At 44.3% G+C, this 15,850-nt stretch overlaps 1 protein-coding gene across 2 annotated transcripts; it reads left to right on the top strand.

Annotated features, from left to right (window-relative positions):
- The first annotated feature begins 6,395 nt into the window (after nt 1-6,395).
- On the top strand, nt 6,396-14,759 carry LOC128909121 (cell division cycle-associated protein 4-like). 2 transcript variants are annotated; one of them, XM_054200373.1, is made up of 3 exons: nt 6,396-6,568; nt 10,387-10,467; nt 12,768-14,759. In XM_054200373.1, exons 2-3 carry the CDS (start codon nt 10,429-10,431, stop codon nt 13,521-13,523), a joined length of 795 nt encoding a protein of 264 aa, XP_054056348.1. In that variant the 5' UTR covers nt 6,396-6,568; nt 10,387-10,428; the 3' UTR covers nt 13,524-14,759. The 2 variants fall into 2 exon arrangements, with proteins under 2 accessions (XP_054056348.1, XP_054056347.1); XM_054200372.1 differs by lacking the exons at nt 6,396-6,568; nt 10,387-10,467 and adding an exon at nt 12,357-12,621.
- Nucleotides 14,760-15,850: the final 1,091 nt, after the last annotated feature.

The raw sequence follows: 15,850 nt of genomic DNA, 5'->3' as shown, positions 1-15,850 counted from the left end.
TCAGCTGGCAACTGCTTCAGGCTATTTTGTTCTTACAGTATCTGCAGTTTTCAAAGGAAGGTAGAGCTGGTGAGGGAAAAAAGATCTTCATATGCACAGCACAAACACATTCATCAGAAACAGACTAACTCCCGAGATGAAAATATGGTACTTAGCTTGCTGCAAAGAAAGGAATACCCTGTGTGACAGGCTGCACATGTTTTTTGAGCTTGTGGGTGCTATTTAATAGTAGATGCTTAGTTGCTATAGCAACTGTCATACCCTATGGTATTTATGCTTAGTTATAGAATACATATTTTAAGCAGCACCAGAAAACATGGCATTCAAGTGTCCAAAATGTATGTTTAAAAGAAAATCCCTGTTATGAAGCAAGTAGGTGTGTTCCTCTGGTTATTAGAAAACCTTTATAACGCAACACTTTCGCAACAACAAAACAATCTTGCCCCTCACAAATATAAACCAGAACTACCGTGATGACCCAGAAGAGGGCTTAGAAGCCTTAAAATAAAGCCCCAAACAACATTCATCACTTTAAAATCCATCTTTGCTGGCTGCTACTGCATAATCTGGAGACTTCTGCTGTTTGGTATAGTGCACAATGCTTTGCTAGTGCAGTTTTAGTATCTTCCTAGGTACTGTTTTGAAAGTCTTAACTTCGTAACATCTGGGCTTTGTTCCTACCACAGATGTCCACCAGCCACACAAAGCGACATACTGGCTGTCGGCCCCTGCTTGCCAGTGTGCATACGCATTATTTGTGGTTTCGTCGCTGGAATTTCTCAAGTGTGCTTTGTAGCTCCTTTGGCTTTTGCAGTTTTGCGTATCACCCACCACGGAGAACGCTTCCTCTGAACTTGCTGGCAACTGTAAATCTGGCCAAAAACACTTCTTTTATTTTAATTTTCTCATATTCTGGTCATTGAGGAGCATTAACAGATATTTTAATATGAGGACACTCTTTCTTTCAGGTCTTTTCCACCATAAGAGGAAATTGATGGTCAGTAACTTTTACCGCTGTCTGTGGAAGGGTCCTTAACTCCAACACAACCACTTTAGCCAGGCAGGCTAGAAGAGTTTGCAGAGTAGTACAAGCCTAACAGCTTTTCTGTGTCCTGTTTCCACTGTATTTCCTTCAGTCAAAACATATTAATACCTCTTCTTATCAATTTATTATAGGTTCCATAGAGTTACTAGCTGACCTGGATAAACACAGTGGTGCTGGTTTTAGCACACGGGGTTTCTCAGTCTGAACAAGCTCTTTTTAGCTCATTCTTTGCTCATTTCTTAGCTCGTGTCATCTCTAATCCCCCTGGCCTCCTAGTAGATAGATCAGATACCCACAGCCATAAAACCTGGGACCTGAGGCTGGTGGCCTGAGGCAGAGAGATTTCTGCCTAGGAACAGATTTGCTTTACCACTGTTGTACTGACAGCCACATGTCCTCCCTCCTATCACCTACTACCGCTCCTCAGTTTTTTGCCAGCACCAACACCCAGATGAGCCAATAGAGCCAGACAATTGTTGCCATATTCAGACATGTATTAGCTGGTGCATGGATGTGTTGGTGTGATGAGTGCTCTGACTATGCTATTCTCATTTTGTAAGCCACTGACATTTGATGCCAGCATCATTATCATCCAACATCAAGCTACAGTTAGCCCACAAACGCTCACTCACTTACTATGAATGCTTTGGTTTGTTTTACAGGCACCAGATGCCTGCTCTTCTTTGTCCAGCCCTCTCCTACAGGTAAAGCAACAGCTCTTCCAGGCTCAGAGCCGTGTAGGAGAAGCTTACCTTCACTGAAGGCTGAGCAGAACTTCCAGCCACCTTTGGTGGTCCACACATTAACAGGCTCTAACGATACAAAAACACTTTCTCTTAAATTCAGTGCGCTGTGACTGCAGACCAGACGCAATGAAGTTGTATCCTGTACCTGGCTGATGGGGCCCAGCTGAGCTGCTACAACAGGCTTACTTCTTAGGGAATAGGCATATTTAATTACCTTCTTAGCCTTTCTTCCATCTGCTCCTGGATTTTTTAGGCTTGCTCTGCTGCAGGAATGTGCTTGCCTGCAGAAGCACTCAGGACTGTTTCATAATGCTGCCTATCTCAGAGCTAATCAGAATTTGCCAGGTTGGGCTTAAAGGAAACAGTACATTACAAGTGGGCCTCCTGCCCTACTCTGGAGCCAAATTAAAAAGACAAACATATCTTAAACACTTTAATCAAACAGTAATTATGAGAGAAACAATATAAACTCAGAGCAAGTCGCATTGTCTTTAGCAGGCAGAGGCAAGTAAGTTCTCTCCCCGTTCTGAACCGGCAGGATCACAGCCAAAACCCTTCCAAACCTCAGGCAGTCGTGCCGGTATAGCGCAGAGCTTGAGCTAACACACCTCGTCTCGCAATACAACTTGCTAGCCAGAGCACAGCACCACACTGATGACACCTCATGGCTTCCAGTTCAGGGCTGAGTCATGTCTGGTTGGCTCCAAGCACTGGCAGCACAAGCACACGTTTTCCTGCCTCAGACGGCACAACCCTACTCTGAACTATTCGCCCAGCTACATAAACCCTGGGGCCCTCGGCCCAGAGACAGAAAACACTGCAGCCACACACGAGCGCAGAGTGGAAAACTCGGTATTGATATTGAGACAGGGCTCCATCCTATCTCACTGAAACTATTTGTTTCAAAGCTTAAGCAACCTCCTGACTTAATTTTCCTGCCTTCTTTATCTGAGGGCTTGCAAGCCACTGGTTGTGAAACACTGCGCTAAGCCTCGTACAAACACCGAGTAAGAGGCAGTGCCTGTCAGAGCCCAAGAAACACTCCCTTGGAGAGACCTCTCCACAGGCCAGAAATAATACCAGTGCAGTGATCCCATGGAAAGTGAAGAACTTAATTCTGCATGGATTTCTGTTTCTTATTCACCTACATAAAGATTATCTGCATTAGCCCTTTAAAACTATTTAAAGTCACTATTATTACAATAATTTGTAACATGGAAATGTCATCGACTGAGATCCTTTGTGCAGCTAGAAATTGCACAAATAAACTGGAAATTCTGACGCCTTTTTTTTTTTTTTTGTCTTTTAGAAGCGCAGTTTCAGCCCTGCTCCCAACCATTGAGTTCCTATTAATTTCTGCGGTTTTATAAACACCGTCCAACTCTAAACCAGCCTTCCCGTCACCGCTGATGTGTGAAAGTCTGGCCAGCTCAGCAGGGGCTGAGCAGCTCTGAGAAAGGAGCAGCAAAGCTCCTGAGGCATCAAGCACAGCCCAGCACGGGCTTGCTCCAGAAGGGAAGGAAGGGGGCTGGGAGGGAGGGAGTAGTAGCTGATTTCCAACAAGCATGGCACGCAGGTCACACCACCCGGTACCAGCCACCGCCGGAGGAAGAGGCAGCCTAGGGCTCCTGGGAGAGCAGGCAGGCTGCGGGATCAGGAGAGCCGGAGCTGGCTGCCAGCACAGTTCCTGCTGCCGCTCAGTCATGGGGGAGGTGGCACGCACGTGCACATGCAGTTCTTGCAGATTGTAGCTGGGCTCGTCCTTCATCCGTGCCGAGCACAAGCTAACCACTGGCCAGCCAAAGGAAGGGGCTCAGGGCAGCAGCTCCACTTGAGCTGGCGCTCCTGCTCCCGGGCAGGGGCTCCAGCTCAAATGAGACCCAACATCTGCACCTTGGACCAGCTCGGAGAGGTCAAGGCAATGCCTGCTCCTGTTAAACCAACAGTGTACCTCCAGTTTTCAGACAAAAAGGGCATCCCATTCACCCCTCTTTGGCGATCACACTTGTATAAATGCCGCCAGTGCTTTTAAATCCCCTCAGGACTGCCACTCACTCTGAAGATTTTGCTGGGTGCCAGTGATGACCCGTCTTCCTAGGGGAGATCTGCTGCACTGGTTTGCATCATTTTCTTCCCTGTCATCCGCATCAGTCATTTCATCAGCAAGCAGGTTGCTCTGCAGTGTCTCACAAAGTGCAATGCCCCTCAATTTTCTAGAAGCTTTGAGTACATATTCTGATTCACCTTTCGATTTAAAAGTCTCCTGCCATTTCTGACTTGTAATTTCCCCCCCCCTTTTTTTTTTATGCAGTTATTGTCTTCATTTCAGTTTCCCCTACCAGGTTGCTTTGCAGACATTTCTTTCCAGTTCTGCTCCATGCTTTGTCTCTAGAACTTCAACTTTGGCATCAGTTTGCTTTTGCTTGCAGATTATTTTAGCTGTGAAAGTTTCATGGGCTGAGATAGCTTTCTCAATATATAAATACGTGTTTAGGAAATTACCAGGGTTTTACCTTTTCTTTTTAACGCTGATGTTAAAATTTCGTTTACTGAAACCAGTAGGAGGATGAAAAACTTCACCGTGTAGCTAAGTTTTGATCATTCTCTTTATCACATCATGGTTACAATTAAAATTAAATTCTTTATAACGCTATGTTAGTCCTATCAGAGAATGTTTGCTTTCTAGTAAGTAATTTGGTCTGAATTGTTTTGCATAGGTCTGTCCAGATTTTTCCATTTTGACTTTTCAAGTTTTGTTTCTCACATATGTGAGATATGAGAGTTGTTTTCTCCTGAGAATAATCAAATCTTGTCATACCTCGATGAGACATAGTTTCTCAGCTTTTCAGAGAAGATGGAGTGCTGAGACCCTTTCACAATTTTTCTTTCAGTGGCTTAATTGGAAATATAAATGGTGTCATCTTTAAGCCATCAGACATCCTCTTGTTTCACTGGAAAATTTATTGCAGAAAAAAACCCCACACAAATAAAAATGTCAAGAGCTTCTCATCGTATCTAAAAGGGGGGGAAAAAAAAAAAAAGGATAAGGAGAGCAGACTTACATACCTTACTATATAGATGATGCTACCACTAGAAAGAGCGATACCAATTAACTCCTCTAGCACTGATCCCCCAGGGACCAACACCCACACTGCCTCGAAAGGAAAGTCCAGAAAGGCTCAGAGGTTCTTGGGGGATTTGTTGTAGGATTGCCTATTTGAATTCTTTGCAGCGAAACTAGAATAAGCCAATGTCAAGCTGAATAGAGCATAAGAACATCTATCTTTGTGGTATTTTCTTTCAAAGTTTTCACTCGTATTTCTGCACCATGATGTCATAAGCACAGTGCAAGAAACTGTAAAAAAAAAAAAACCCAAGGGGAAATGCTGCACTTTGTAACCTGTCTTGTCCCCCAAGCTGATCTGCTTTGCTATGGAAATGCTATTTCCTCCTGCTTTCTCGTATCAAGCTACAGCTCGCTGTTGTTTACGGCCCTTCCCATCGAACCTCACACCAAGCCCAGCTGATGTCCCCTCCTCCCCCACCGCCTAGCCTACCCTTTCTCCATTTTCTTTCTCTCCTCGCTCCCCGCCCCACCGGGGGCAGCAGATCCTCCCCCTGCCCGAGCCGCGGGCTGGCGGCAGCAGCTGCTGTGCCTCTGCGGCTCTCTACCGCCAGCCGCAGCTAGGACAAGGCCGGCTCCCCCCCGCCTCCTCCCTTTCTGGCGGCTTTGCAGACAGCCGGCACGTAGCTGCAAGACCGGCAAAGCGACCGAGAAACGCTCGGTCGGCCTAAGTACTTGCAGATGTGCAGCAGCATCGAGCTGGAAGTCACGGCAGCGCTCCAAGCTTTCGGGTTTTGTTTTGTTTTTTTCCCCGCTTGGGGGGCGGTTGAAGCTTTTGGGACGGTGGCTTCCCGAGAGGTGCGAAGCTTCACCCCTTCCCTCCCCAGCGGCCCAACGGAGCAGCTTCCCCCGTCGTCGGGCTGCGAGACGCGGAGCCGGGAGGCCGGGCCCAAACAGGAAATGCCACAAGCCTTGCTAATGGAGTCATGAGGCCTGGCACCCCCGCCGGGCGGCAGCACCGGGGGGGAGGGGGGAAGTGGCTGCGAGGGCGGGCCGGCCGGCAGCGGTTGGCGCCGGGGACTCCCCGGACCTGAGGGAAGCGGCGCCCGACGGCAGCGAGCGGCCTGGCCCAGTGGGGGAGGCGGCGCGGCCTATCCCCCTTGCGGCTCCCTGGGCGCCCCGCGGGCTGCAGCGGGGCCAGGTCTGAACCTGTTCCCGCCGGAGCCCGTGGCCGGGAGCCCAGACACGCCGCCGGCCCTTGGCTGCCGTTTGAAATCGGGGCGGCCCCGCCTCGCCCCCCGCCTCCGCCTCCCGCCAGCCTCTCACGGCCGAGGGGAAGGGCTCGGCCGCCATGGCAACCCCGCAGCCTCCCGCGGGCGGTGCCGGGGGTCGGGCGAGGCCGAGCGCCATGGCAACCGCCCACCAATCGCGGCGGCGAGCGGCGCCTGTATGGTTTGGCGACAGCCAATAGGAGACCGCCGTTCCCTTGTAGGCGTGGCTGCCGGGAAGGCCCGCCCCCCAGCGGGAAGACGGGGGCGGGGAGGAGGAAGCGGGTTCCTTTGTGGGCTTTGACAATAAGATGGCGGGCGGGGGAAGGCGGGGCCAACCGTAAGGATGGGCCCCGCCCCCTCCCTCAGGCGCGGAGCGGTCGGTGAGGCGGGAGCGGAGCCTCCTGCGCTGGCAGGCGGCGGCGGGAGCGTCGGCATCGAGGTGGTGAGTAGGGTAGGCTGGGCTAGGCTGGGCTGGGTCGGGTCGGGCGCGGCGGGTGGGTCCCGGGCCGGGCCGCCTGTCCCCCGGGGTTCCGCGCGGGGAGGGCGCGGGCGGGCAGCCGGTGCCGGCAGACCCCGCGGGAGGAGGGAGCTGATTCAAAATGGCGGCGGGCCGTTTGCCGGGAGCGCGGGACGGTGAGTAACCGCCGCCCGCGGCCGTTGGCGGGGGCGCGCGCGGCCCTGGGGCGGTGAGGGGGGCCGGGGCGGGCGGGCGGGCGCCCGGTTTCCCGTCGCCGCTGGTCGCTCCGCTCGGTCCCTTCCCCCGCCGCGCTGCCTCATCGCCCGCGCCTCCACCCCCGGGCGGCCGCCGCGTGCCGTGGCGCCGCTCCCCTCCCACTGCCGGCGTGCTGTGGCTGGGGTCCTCCCCCGGCTCCCCGAGCGCACGCATCGCGGCTCAACCCCGCCTCGGCCCCCGCCGCGCTCCCTCCCCAGGCTGCCTGCGCAGGGGCTCGCTCCCCGCCCCGGCCGCGCCCGCCGGTCACGCCTCTCCCCGACGGCTCCCCCCGCCACCTAGCCCCCCCGGGCTCAGTTGTCGGCGTTTCCTCAAGCCTTCTGCTCCTCGCACCGCCTGCCGTCGCCCGTGCCCTGGGCGTGCGGCTGCCCCTGCTTCCTAGCCTGCTCGTCCTCGGGAGGTAGTGCCCCATTCCGGAGCCCTAGTGTCCTGGAGAGGAGGTGACTGCCAGCCCCCTGCGCCCGGGGGGTGGACCAAACCCCGGTGCTTTATAGGTCCCTTTGTCCCGGTCCCAATAGGGATGGTTCTGGCCCTGCCAGCCCTTTGCTGTCTCCACAGCCCACCTTATAAGTCAACACAACCATACGCGTGCCTGAAGAGGAGTACCTGGCTTCCCATCTTCTTTTTAGCATTACACATAGCTTTGATTTCTTCCCACAGCTATTGTAAAGGACAATTTTTGAGGAGGGGAGGGAGTTAGAGTGGTAGAGGGGAGATACAGTACCTTCTTACCTTTTCATGTTAACTGTCATCACTATACTTGTGGCTGTACAAAAAGAAAAAGCACCCTGCTTAAGTGAACCTCCAGAACTGGCCTAGGTAGTTCTTGTCTGCTTTCTCCTGAAGATGAACAGTGCTAAAATCTCCTGTCTTCTCTTTTAGCTCGGCTCTTAGCAAACAGCTTTTTCCCTTAAGTGCTTAAGTATATTTTTGGCAGCATATTAATACATGAATCAGAAATTACTGTAAATCTGGAATGTGTAAGTTGATGCTCTAGTAAGAATTGGATCAAATTTCAAGCACCTTATTTGTAAAGCAGACTAGGAATTTGTCGATCCCCAAAGCAAAACTTATTAATGAATTGCATAATACTGCGCTCTGTGTGCTATTATTAAAAAAGAAAAAAAAAACCAACAAACCACAAAACCTCCTTTTTCATACTGTATTATACTACAGATAGCCATTGTCTCCTTGACAGCTTTTTTTTGTACAGCTATTTCAAACAGTGGTTAAGTATAACATACTAAGTTTGGACTGCTGACACTCAGCAGTGGAAGAAGGGAGATGATACAGCTAGTCTAGATATTGCCTCTTGGACAGAGGCAGTGGCTGCTTTAAATTATCAGGGAATTTTGAACATCTTGCTTCTAAAGTAGGAGCAATCTTACTGTCATGTACCAAGAGGTTTTACACAATGGCTAATGCCTTTTTGAATATGTTAATATGTAAATCAATAGAGAAACATACTTACATATTAATTAATTAGGCTTTAAATTTAGTATTCTCTTGAGATGAATGCTTCTTGAAGATAGTGCAGGGAAGTCTGGGGAAGGTTGTTTATTTGCAAGGTTTTAATTGCATCTGATAATGGCTATGAAGTTAATATTTTTTTTATTGGGAACTTAGGTTCTGAGGCACGCTTGTATGCCAGTTAATAGAATCTGAAGAAATAACTCCTATGATGGGCATTTTATTTAAATTTATTTTAACTGAGGTACGCATGGTTTATTTATTGCTCTAGGGAAGAACCTGGAATCACATGCAGCACATCTTATGCATTGTTATATTGCATGGGAAAACTGTTTCCTTCTTTAGTATGTTAATAGATTACAAACTGGACTGGTCTGCCAACATCCCCTATGTCTTTTAGTTTAGTAGATGAGATAGTGGTTCTTTTACCAAGAACTCGTGCATTCCCATCAACGCTGTATCAGTCTGCTGTTTTGGGAGGCAGACAGACAAAGCCTCTAAAATTGTCAGATACCCAAAATAGCACCAGAAAATATTTTCATTTATTGTTCTTGTGACTGCATCATCTTTATCTGTAGTTGTTGTGAGGTTTTCTTTGGGTTTTTGTTTGACTGGGGTTTTTTAAACAAAGTTTGTGCCTTTGTCACCTATGCTAAACTAATAGCGTTATCTAGTAGGAATTTGGGGATTCAAATAGTTACCATATACAGGCTCTCAAAGAGATTACCCTTCATTTATAGAGTGTTTTGAAAGTATACCCAGGGAGCAAAAACTTCTGAACTTTTATAGTGTAGTAAGGTGTTTGACAGAAATAAAAAATACTTTATTGACTTGATATTATGGTGTCTCACTGGAGTTGTAGTTCATAGGCCTCATGACCCTGTCTCATATGTTGCTGTGAGCGCAGTCCGTAAAGAGAAAGAGAATGGGACTATGAGTTGGTTAAAATACAGTTTCTATGACATAACAGCATTTTAGTCTGAATATTTTGGGATCGTGTCAAAAGATTTTTGGCTTGAGAGTGTTTAAGGTGGGGTTTTTTGTTGTGGTATTTTAACAAGTATGCATTTTCTTGAGAAAAACATGTTTTCTGCGCCCCCTGGCCTCCCAAAGTCCTTTGTCAGCCATCTCCTTCAACCCAATTTTGAGATCAAGCACTCTTCAAAAATTTTTTTATTACCAGCCACAATAGAAAACAAAAATAGATGTCCACATGCATCCTCTTTACTTGTTTCTTTTTTAGGTATGTACTTCAGTTGCAGACACTGAGCTGTCTTGTACTGCACAGACATGTCTAGAAAAGTATCTGAATTGTTCTCATATTTTATCATATAAGTTTTTGTAGCCTGTTGAAAGGGACCATTCTTTTAAGTTTCAGTAATCAAAGGAATTGTTGCATGTGTTTGGTAGTTGTATTTGGTATATCAAATCTTATTTTGTCTCAAATGTGTTTTACAAACTCAGCTTTTATAATTAAAACAATTTAATTACAGTCATTACTTTCATTATTGTCATCTTGCAAAGCAAATCTTAGTCATAAAGTTTCTGTGCTGGTAAAGGAAAATTCTCCCTGGTTTTGCTATGTTTCAGTTTTGTATACGCTTGCACTTTTTCTCTAGATGCTAGAGATACATGGTTTTGTACAACAAAGGTGAAAACTATAGTTTTGTGATAAAAGCAATGAAGACTTGCTTTCTATATGTTTTTGTGCATGTTTAAATTTTTCAGATGATCACTAAAGATCTTGTTTGCTCTTTAAATGGCAAAGGCATAGGGATAAGGGAGAGGCTGGTCCAAAGGTCAGGGTAATAGCCTAGGACTTGGACTCAAACTGGCAGTTTCCTTCTCCTGCCAGATTTTGTGTGTATTGTCAGGCAAATCACCTTTGTGCTCTAGCTGTAAATTTGGTTTTATAGTGCCATTCAACTTTGTAGGAGTGTTGTGAGAATAGAGATACTGAAGCAACTGAAAAGAGAGGTGTATAAGTTTCTGAAATGGGAAACTATTTTGTTCTGCATCTCCTGTACTTGGCTGACATCTTGCTTCCCGGTACTTGGTAGGTGGTGCTCTAACTCTTACTGTATGGACTCTTGCTCAGTAGCATGGGAGAAGAGGAAGGACTACATCAAACACAATTACTGGTATGTAATTTTTTGTTTCTTAAATGAAACTGTAACCTAGTATTTTGTGCAGTGTCAGGAACAGGAGGACAAAGAACTGGTTTTATGATGTAAGATACTAATTGGAAGTAAGTGTTATAGAAAAAAATCCAGTGAAAGCTGTTGAAGGTTTACCTTTAAGAATCTATAAACTTTTTTTTCTTCTGCTTCTGCACACCCAGAAGTGTGTGATGTATTGAGGTTTTCAAGTTTGCTGCTGTGTTCTGTTCTTCTGTTGGTGTGCCTTAGAATAAGAGATGTATGAAACCAGGGTAATATTCAATTGAAGTTTTAATTATTCTTCACAAGAATATAAGTTGAAGTAAAAGAAGCTTCAAACTCTGCACAGAGTGTTTAACAATTGATGACATAATCATACCTGGTTGATTAGTAGTCCCAAAAGATCCTCTAGAGGTCAAGTTTCACATGGGGGGGGCGTGTGTTTAGAAATTACTGTACATACAACTTTGCAGGAAAAATTAAATCATATACCCTCCAATAGGAAGTTGCAGGAATATCTAAGAATCTAGAAAAGGCACTATCAAGCAAAAACTCGGGTTGCATTTAATGGGAATAATGCAAATATTTTAGGTTATAGGAGAAAATTTTTAAAGAAACTTCCAAAGCGTTTAATATATTGGTAATCCATAGGTAGCTTTTAAGAAGTCTATGAAAAATGACCATAAAAACAAGTTCATATATTCTATATTGTAGTCTCTGCATATTATCATTTCTAGAGAGTTTTGTACCTTCAAGTGGAAAGAATTCTTCACAAGTCGGCATATCAAAAAAAAAAGTTATTTCATGGATATATACAGCAGTGTAAGAAGTGTTCTACAGAGTCAGAGCAAATGTTTATCTAGATATTGTGCTGTCCCCAGGTTTTCAGAGTAGATAAGTACGTAGTGTATTTTGAGAACAATGTTGTTTCACTTTGGTGGATTTTTAGTAACTGTGAAAAAGCTGAGAGAGCGCTCTCTGAAAATATGTGGAACATACCATAGCAACCAGAAAAGCAAGGCAGAGGTTACGGCTTACCAAGGGAAATGGAAAATAATATAGGAAGACACTGCAATAGTATTTTGCTTTTATCAGCTTTTATTTGAATTATTTTTTTTGTTTGGGTTACTACACTAAAAAAAAATCCCCAGATATTGGGCAAATGTGAATTCTAAGGACAGAAGACTTAGAAGGGACAAACTGAAGGTGTATAAATGTAAAGATCAGGTACTAGCTTTCATCAGCAGCCTGATTTTTATAAGACTAAAAGAAGTGACCTCTACTGCCTTAGGAAAAAAAAAAAAAGTTACTTTGTATTTCAAGAGATCAGCTGCAATATTTGCATAGGGCACTCTTGTCAAAATTAGTGCAATTCAAAAGATGATCTGGAAGCTAGTGCTTGAAAGTCATACCTTGGAAAATTCAGCAAATGATTTCTAGATGTGAAAAATGAGAAGACTGGATGCACCCCACTTATTTTTAGCTGGTGAACCTAAGCTAGGAATGTGGGAATTTTGCTTTCTTACAGTCAACTGGGAAAGAAGTACAGAAGCCCATACAGAGGATGACTGTGCCAATCCTTATTGGACTTGCACAATTCACATTGGAATTACACAGTACATTGACTCACCTGAGTAAGGGAACCGGAAGGACTGCTTTAGGCACCTCAATTGAATGTCTCAAGTTATATGGAACAAATCTAGATCTTACTCTCTCTGTAGCCAAAATAAGCTAACTTTTTCAAGTATGCTGCCCATGGTATTTTTTTCATGTTACTCTGTTAGGAATGTTGATGTTTTGGAGGGGTCAAATCTTTTAAAGATGGTGTGCCAGGTTGTATTTTTATTTCCAAAATCAGAGGTTAAGCATGCCAGTAGAAACTCGGGAGGAGCGAGGAGAAACTGCCTCTCCAGTAGGTGAAATACAGCCGTTGAGATGTTTGCTTCTGTGCGAAGCAGCAGCTCCTGACTTCCATCAAGTGTGGAACTTAATGGGAGCCAGGAGCTGGGAGCTCCTGCCTCTCTCCGATGCCATGACTTGTGGACCTGCTCACCCCTGGTTCCCGAGTGCCGTCTTTGGGACCCAGTCCATATGTTCCTGTCCCCTGTTGTACCACACTGGCCATTCTCTAACCTGGTATGACAATTCTGATGTTTCTATCTTAAAAAAATTTGCTGTTTAAATTTGAGATTAAAGTTTTTCTGTTTTGTTTTTTAGTCTTTTTTTCACCTCCCTCTTGAGCTGTTCATGTTGTACAAGATTTTTTTATTTTTTTTTAACAGGACACAATGTTTGTGCGAGGATTAAAGAGAAAATGTTTTGATGGCGAAGAAGATATTGAAGGAACTCTGGCTGGTATTAAGGCTATTCCTTCATATAATCTTCAGCGGCAGTCACTTTTAGATATGTCCTTGGTTAAACTTCAGCTGTGTCATATGCTGGTTGAACCTAACCTTTGTCGTTCGGTACTTATAGCCAATACGGTACGGCAGATCCAAGAGGAAATGACTCAGGATGGGACTTGGCAGATGATAAATACACAGAGTACAGGGCAGGCATCCCTGGATCGTCTTGTTTCAACAGACATCCTCTGTCGTTCATCTAGGGAACAAGCTGAGGGAAAGCATGTCCCAGGCTATAGTACTTTCAATAAAGACTTTGCGGGTGGCCAGGCACAAGATAGTTCAGAGACTATGTCAACAGCCTCTTCAGTGCAAGCTCCCAGAAACCTGCAGAGCAATGTGTGGGAAATGGAAAATCCACAAGAAAATAAAGGAAACTTTCAAAAATCATTAGATCAAATATTTGAGACACTGGAGAACAAAAGTCCTAATTCTGTTGAAGATCTGTTTTCAGAAGTTGACAATTCCTACTATGATCTTGATACTATGCTAACAGGAATGATGAGCAACACAAAAATGGGACACTGTGATGGACTTGAAACATTTTCTTCTCCAACAACTGCAACTTCTAACTCTAATTGTAAATCTGATCTTAATGAGCTTGATCATATTGTGGAAATCCTTGTTGAATCCTGAAACTCCTTGTGTAGGAGATAAAGATCTGTTAATTGGGAAAAAAGACTCAAGAAAGCTGTTTCCACAGTTCGTTCTATCTGATCTGCACGTGTATTTTACAAATATCTATATATTATATAGATATATATCTTTAAAAAGCACTTCATATTGCAAAATAGTGTTAACTCTTAAAGTTAACCTGCAACTTGTAGTGTAATAATCCAATTTATTGTCCATTGAACTGTTAAGTATATACGGTAAATGTTTTTAAGTTTGGGATCCAAGGCTCTTGGGTTCCTTTTACCAATTTGTTTTAGCCTTTGATGGAGGATATCGTTAGTGAGAGGGAGTCTCTCGTCGTTTTCTTTTACTTCTCCCAGTAAAAATGGTAATAAACAGAGAGAAGCTGGATAACTAGTTTTCTATTTTCCTCCGGTTTCCACATTGTTACACCACATAACTCCTACCATATCTGCTGCTTCTGTTCTAAGTCGCTACGTGGCTCTTAAAGAGCAGTATGCAAGTTCCTATTATTCCTAGCTAGCTTATTCTGTTCTTTTGCTACAATTTTTACTTCAAAAATAGTTTTAAAGTGTTTATTGATGTTTAGATTTTTCCAGGTATTTTCCTAAAATATATTTTTACTACAGATGTTATGTCAGCTGCTAACTTAGTACCTTTTGATCATATCTGCAGTTGATGTATTTTTTGAAAGATTTTCAAAAAGGGATGTTTTTTTACCGTGAGCTACCCAATGTAGTTCAGTAAAGTGTATGTAAATGTAAATATATGATTTTATACTTTACATTAAAATGTAAGAGCTGTTTTCATGATTCTGTTTTATAGAGTAGTACTTTACTAAATTGAGAATTGTACAATTACTCTTTTCATACCCCATGTACTTGAGTATCATTAGAGGAAGAGCTTTGATCCAACTAGATACAATTACATTTAATTCATTTCAGACCATATTTTTTGTTAACTACAAACCTAAATTACGTAGGTTTTTATTTATGTGTATTTATATGTAAATGTCATCAAGTGAATTGTTTATCCTGAAGTCTACCATCAAATATTTGTTTATACGGGAAAACTATCTTGCACTAATTGCTACAAAAAGTGTTATTAGCGGCCTTAAATCTCAACTGGTATGTCATGATGTCTTGTCATAATTAATATGCTCCACTTTTACCAAGGGTTTCCTCTTGGCTTTTTGTAATAACAAAAGATAATACAACATGGGATGGTGTTCTCTTCTTCAAGTACTCACATTCGTTTTAGAGCGTATATAATTAGGCTTATTCCTATGAGACAACTTCTGGGGAAAGGGATAGATCAAGTGCAGTGTATGATGTTGCTATAAAATGACAAATGTTTACTTTCACAAGCTGGTACTGGGGAAGACACCTGAACTAGCATGGAGGTAGAAAAGGGGGGAAAGATTGATTGGTTTCTTGTTAGTGTTGGTTGTGTCAGGGGAAGACACTCACCAGTAACTCATTAGTTTTCTGTAGACCCGAACCAACCAAGTTGCTGAACATGAAGAGAGTACATTTCTGTGTGTGACAGACTCTGCCCTCCCACAAGTGACCTCACCTACTGCGTGCTACCCTTTTCAGATTCTCAAACCCCTAAAAAGGGGGAGGGTGGGGGCAGGGGGGTGTTAAGGACATTCCAGTGTCACCTCCACAAAAGGAGACCACTGAGTTAGGATTTCAGCAAGTGCTTTAGAAGCAGCTGGTTTGGGGGAAAATGACATCACTTTGCTAAATTTTTCAAACCTGATAGTTGAAGGCATTGACTCAGTCATATGAAACCGTGCAGTTGGTGTGAGTATTCAGTATATTAAACTTGGACATGAGATAAACCATAGTTACTGTAGTAATTAAACATTGTTTCCTCAATTAAAGTTTGATTAATAACTTTGTATTAAATTATGAGATAGCATATAGGTACTTGCAAGTTCAGTCCATATAATACGGCTGGACCAAAGAAACAAGGCAATACTACAGGTCTTCATAGGTCACTCACAACTGAGAGGTGTTGCAGTAGTACCTCCTGCTTCAGGAGGATATAAGTATTGATGTGAGCTGTCATATCTCACAGTGACATGTCTGTTTTATTTTGCAGTGTCTGTTGGGAGTATCAGAGATGCCTTCCAAATTACAAATCTGCAGAAAACTTTTCTTGATGCTTTTCTGTGTGTGAATAGATCCACTGAATTGGACACCAGATGCCTTAGGGTAAAGCAGAAAGGCAGGCAGTTACCAAGTTTTATAAAGGGAACATTAGCGTTGAGTTGAGTAACTGAATATCTTCTGTCCCTCTGGGAGAGTTCCCCAAAACCG

The sequence above is a fragment of the Rissa tridactyla genome, chromosome 4, assembly GCF_028500815.1.
Source record: "Rissa tridactyla isolate bRisTri1 chromosome 4, bRisTri1.patW.cur.20221130, whole genome shotgun sequence".
Taxonomy (NCBI): Eukaryota; Metazoa; Chordata; class Aves; order Charadriiformes; family Laridae; genus Rissa; species Rissa tridactyla.
The sequence above is the reverse complement of the archived record's forward strand: the minus strand, read 5'-3'. Positions and strand labels throughout refer to the sequence as shown.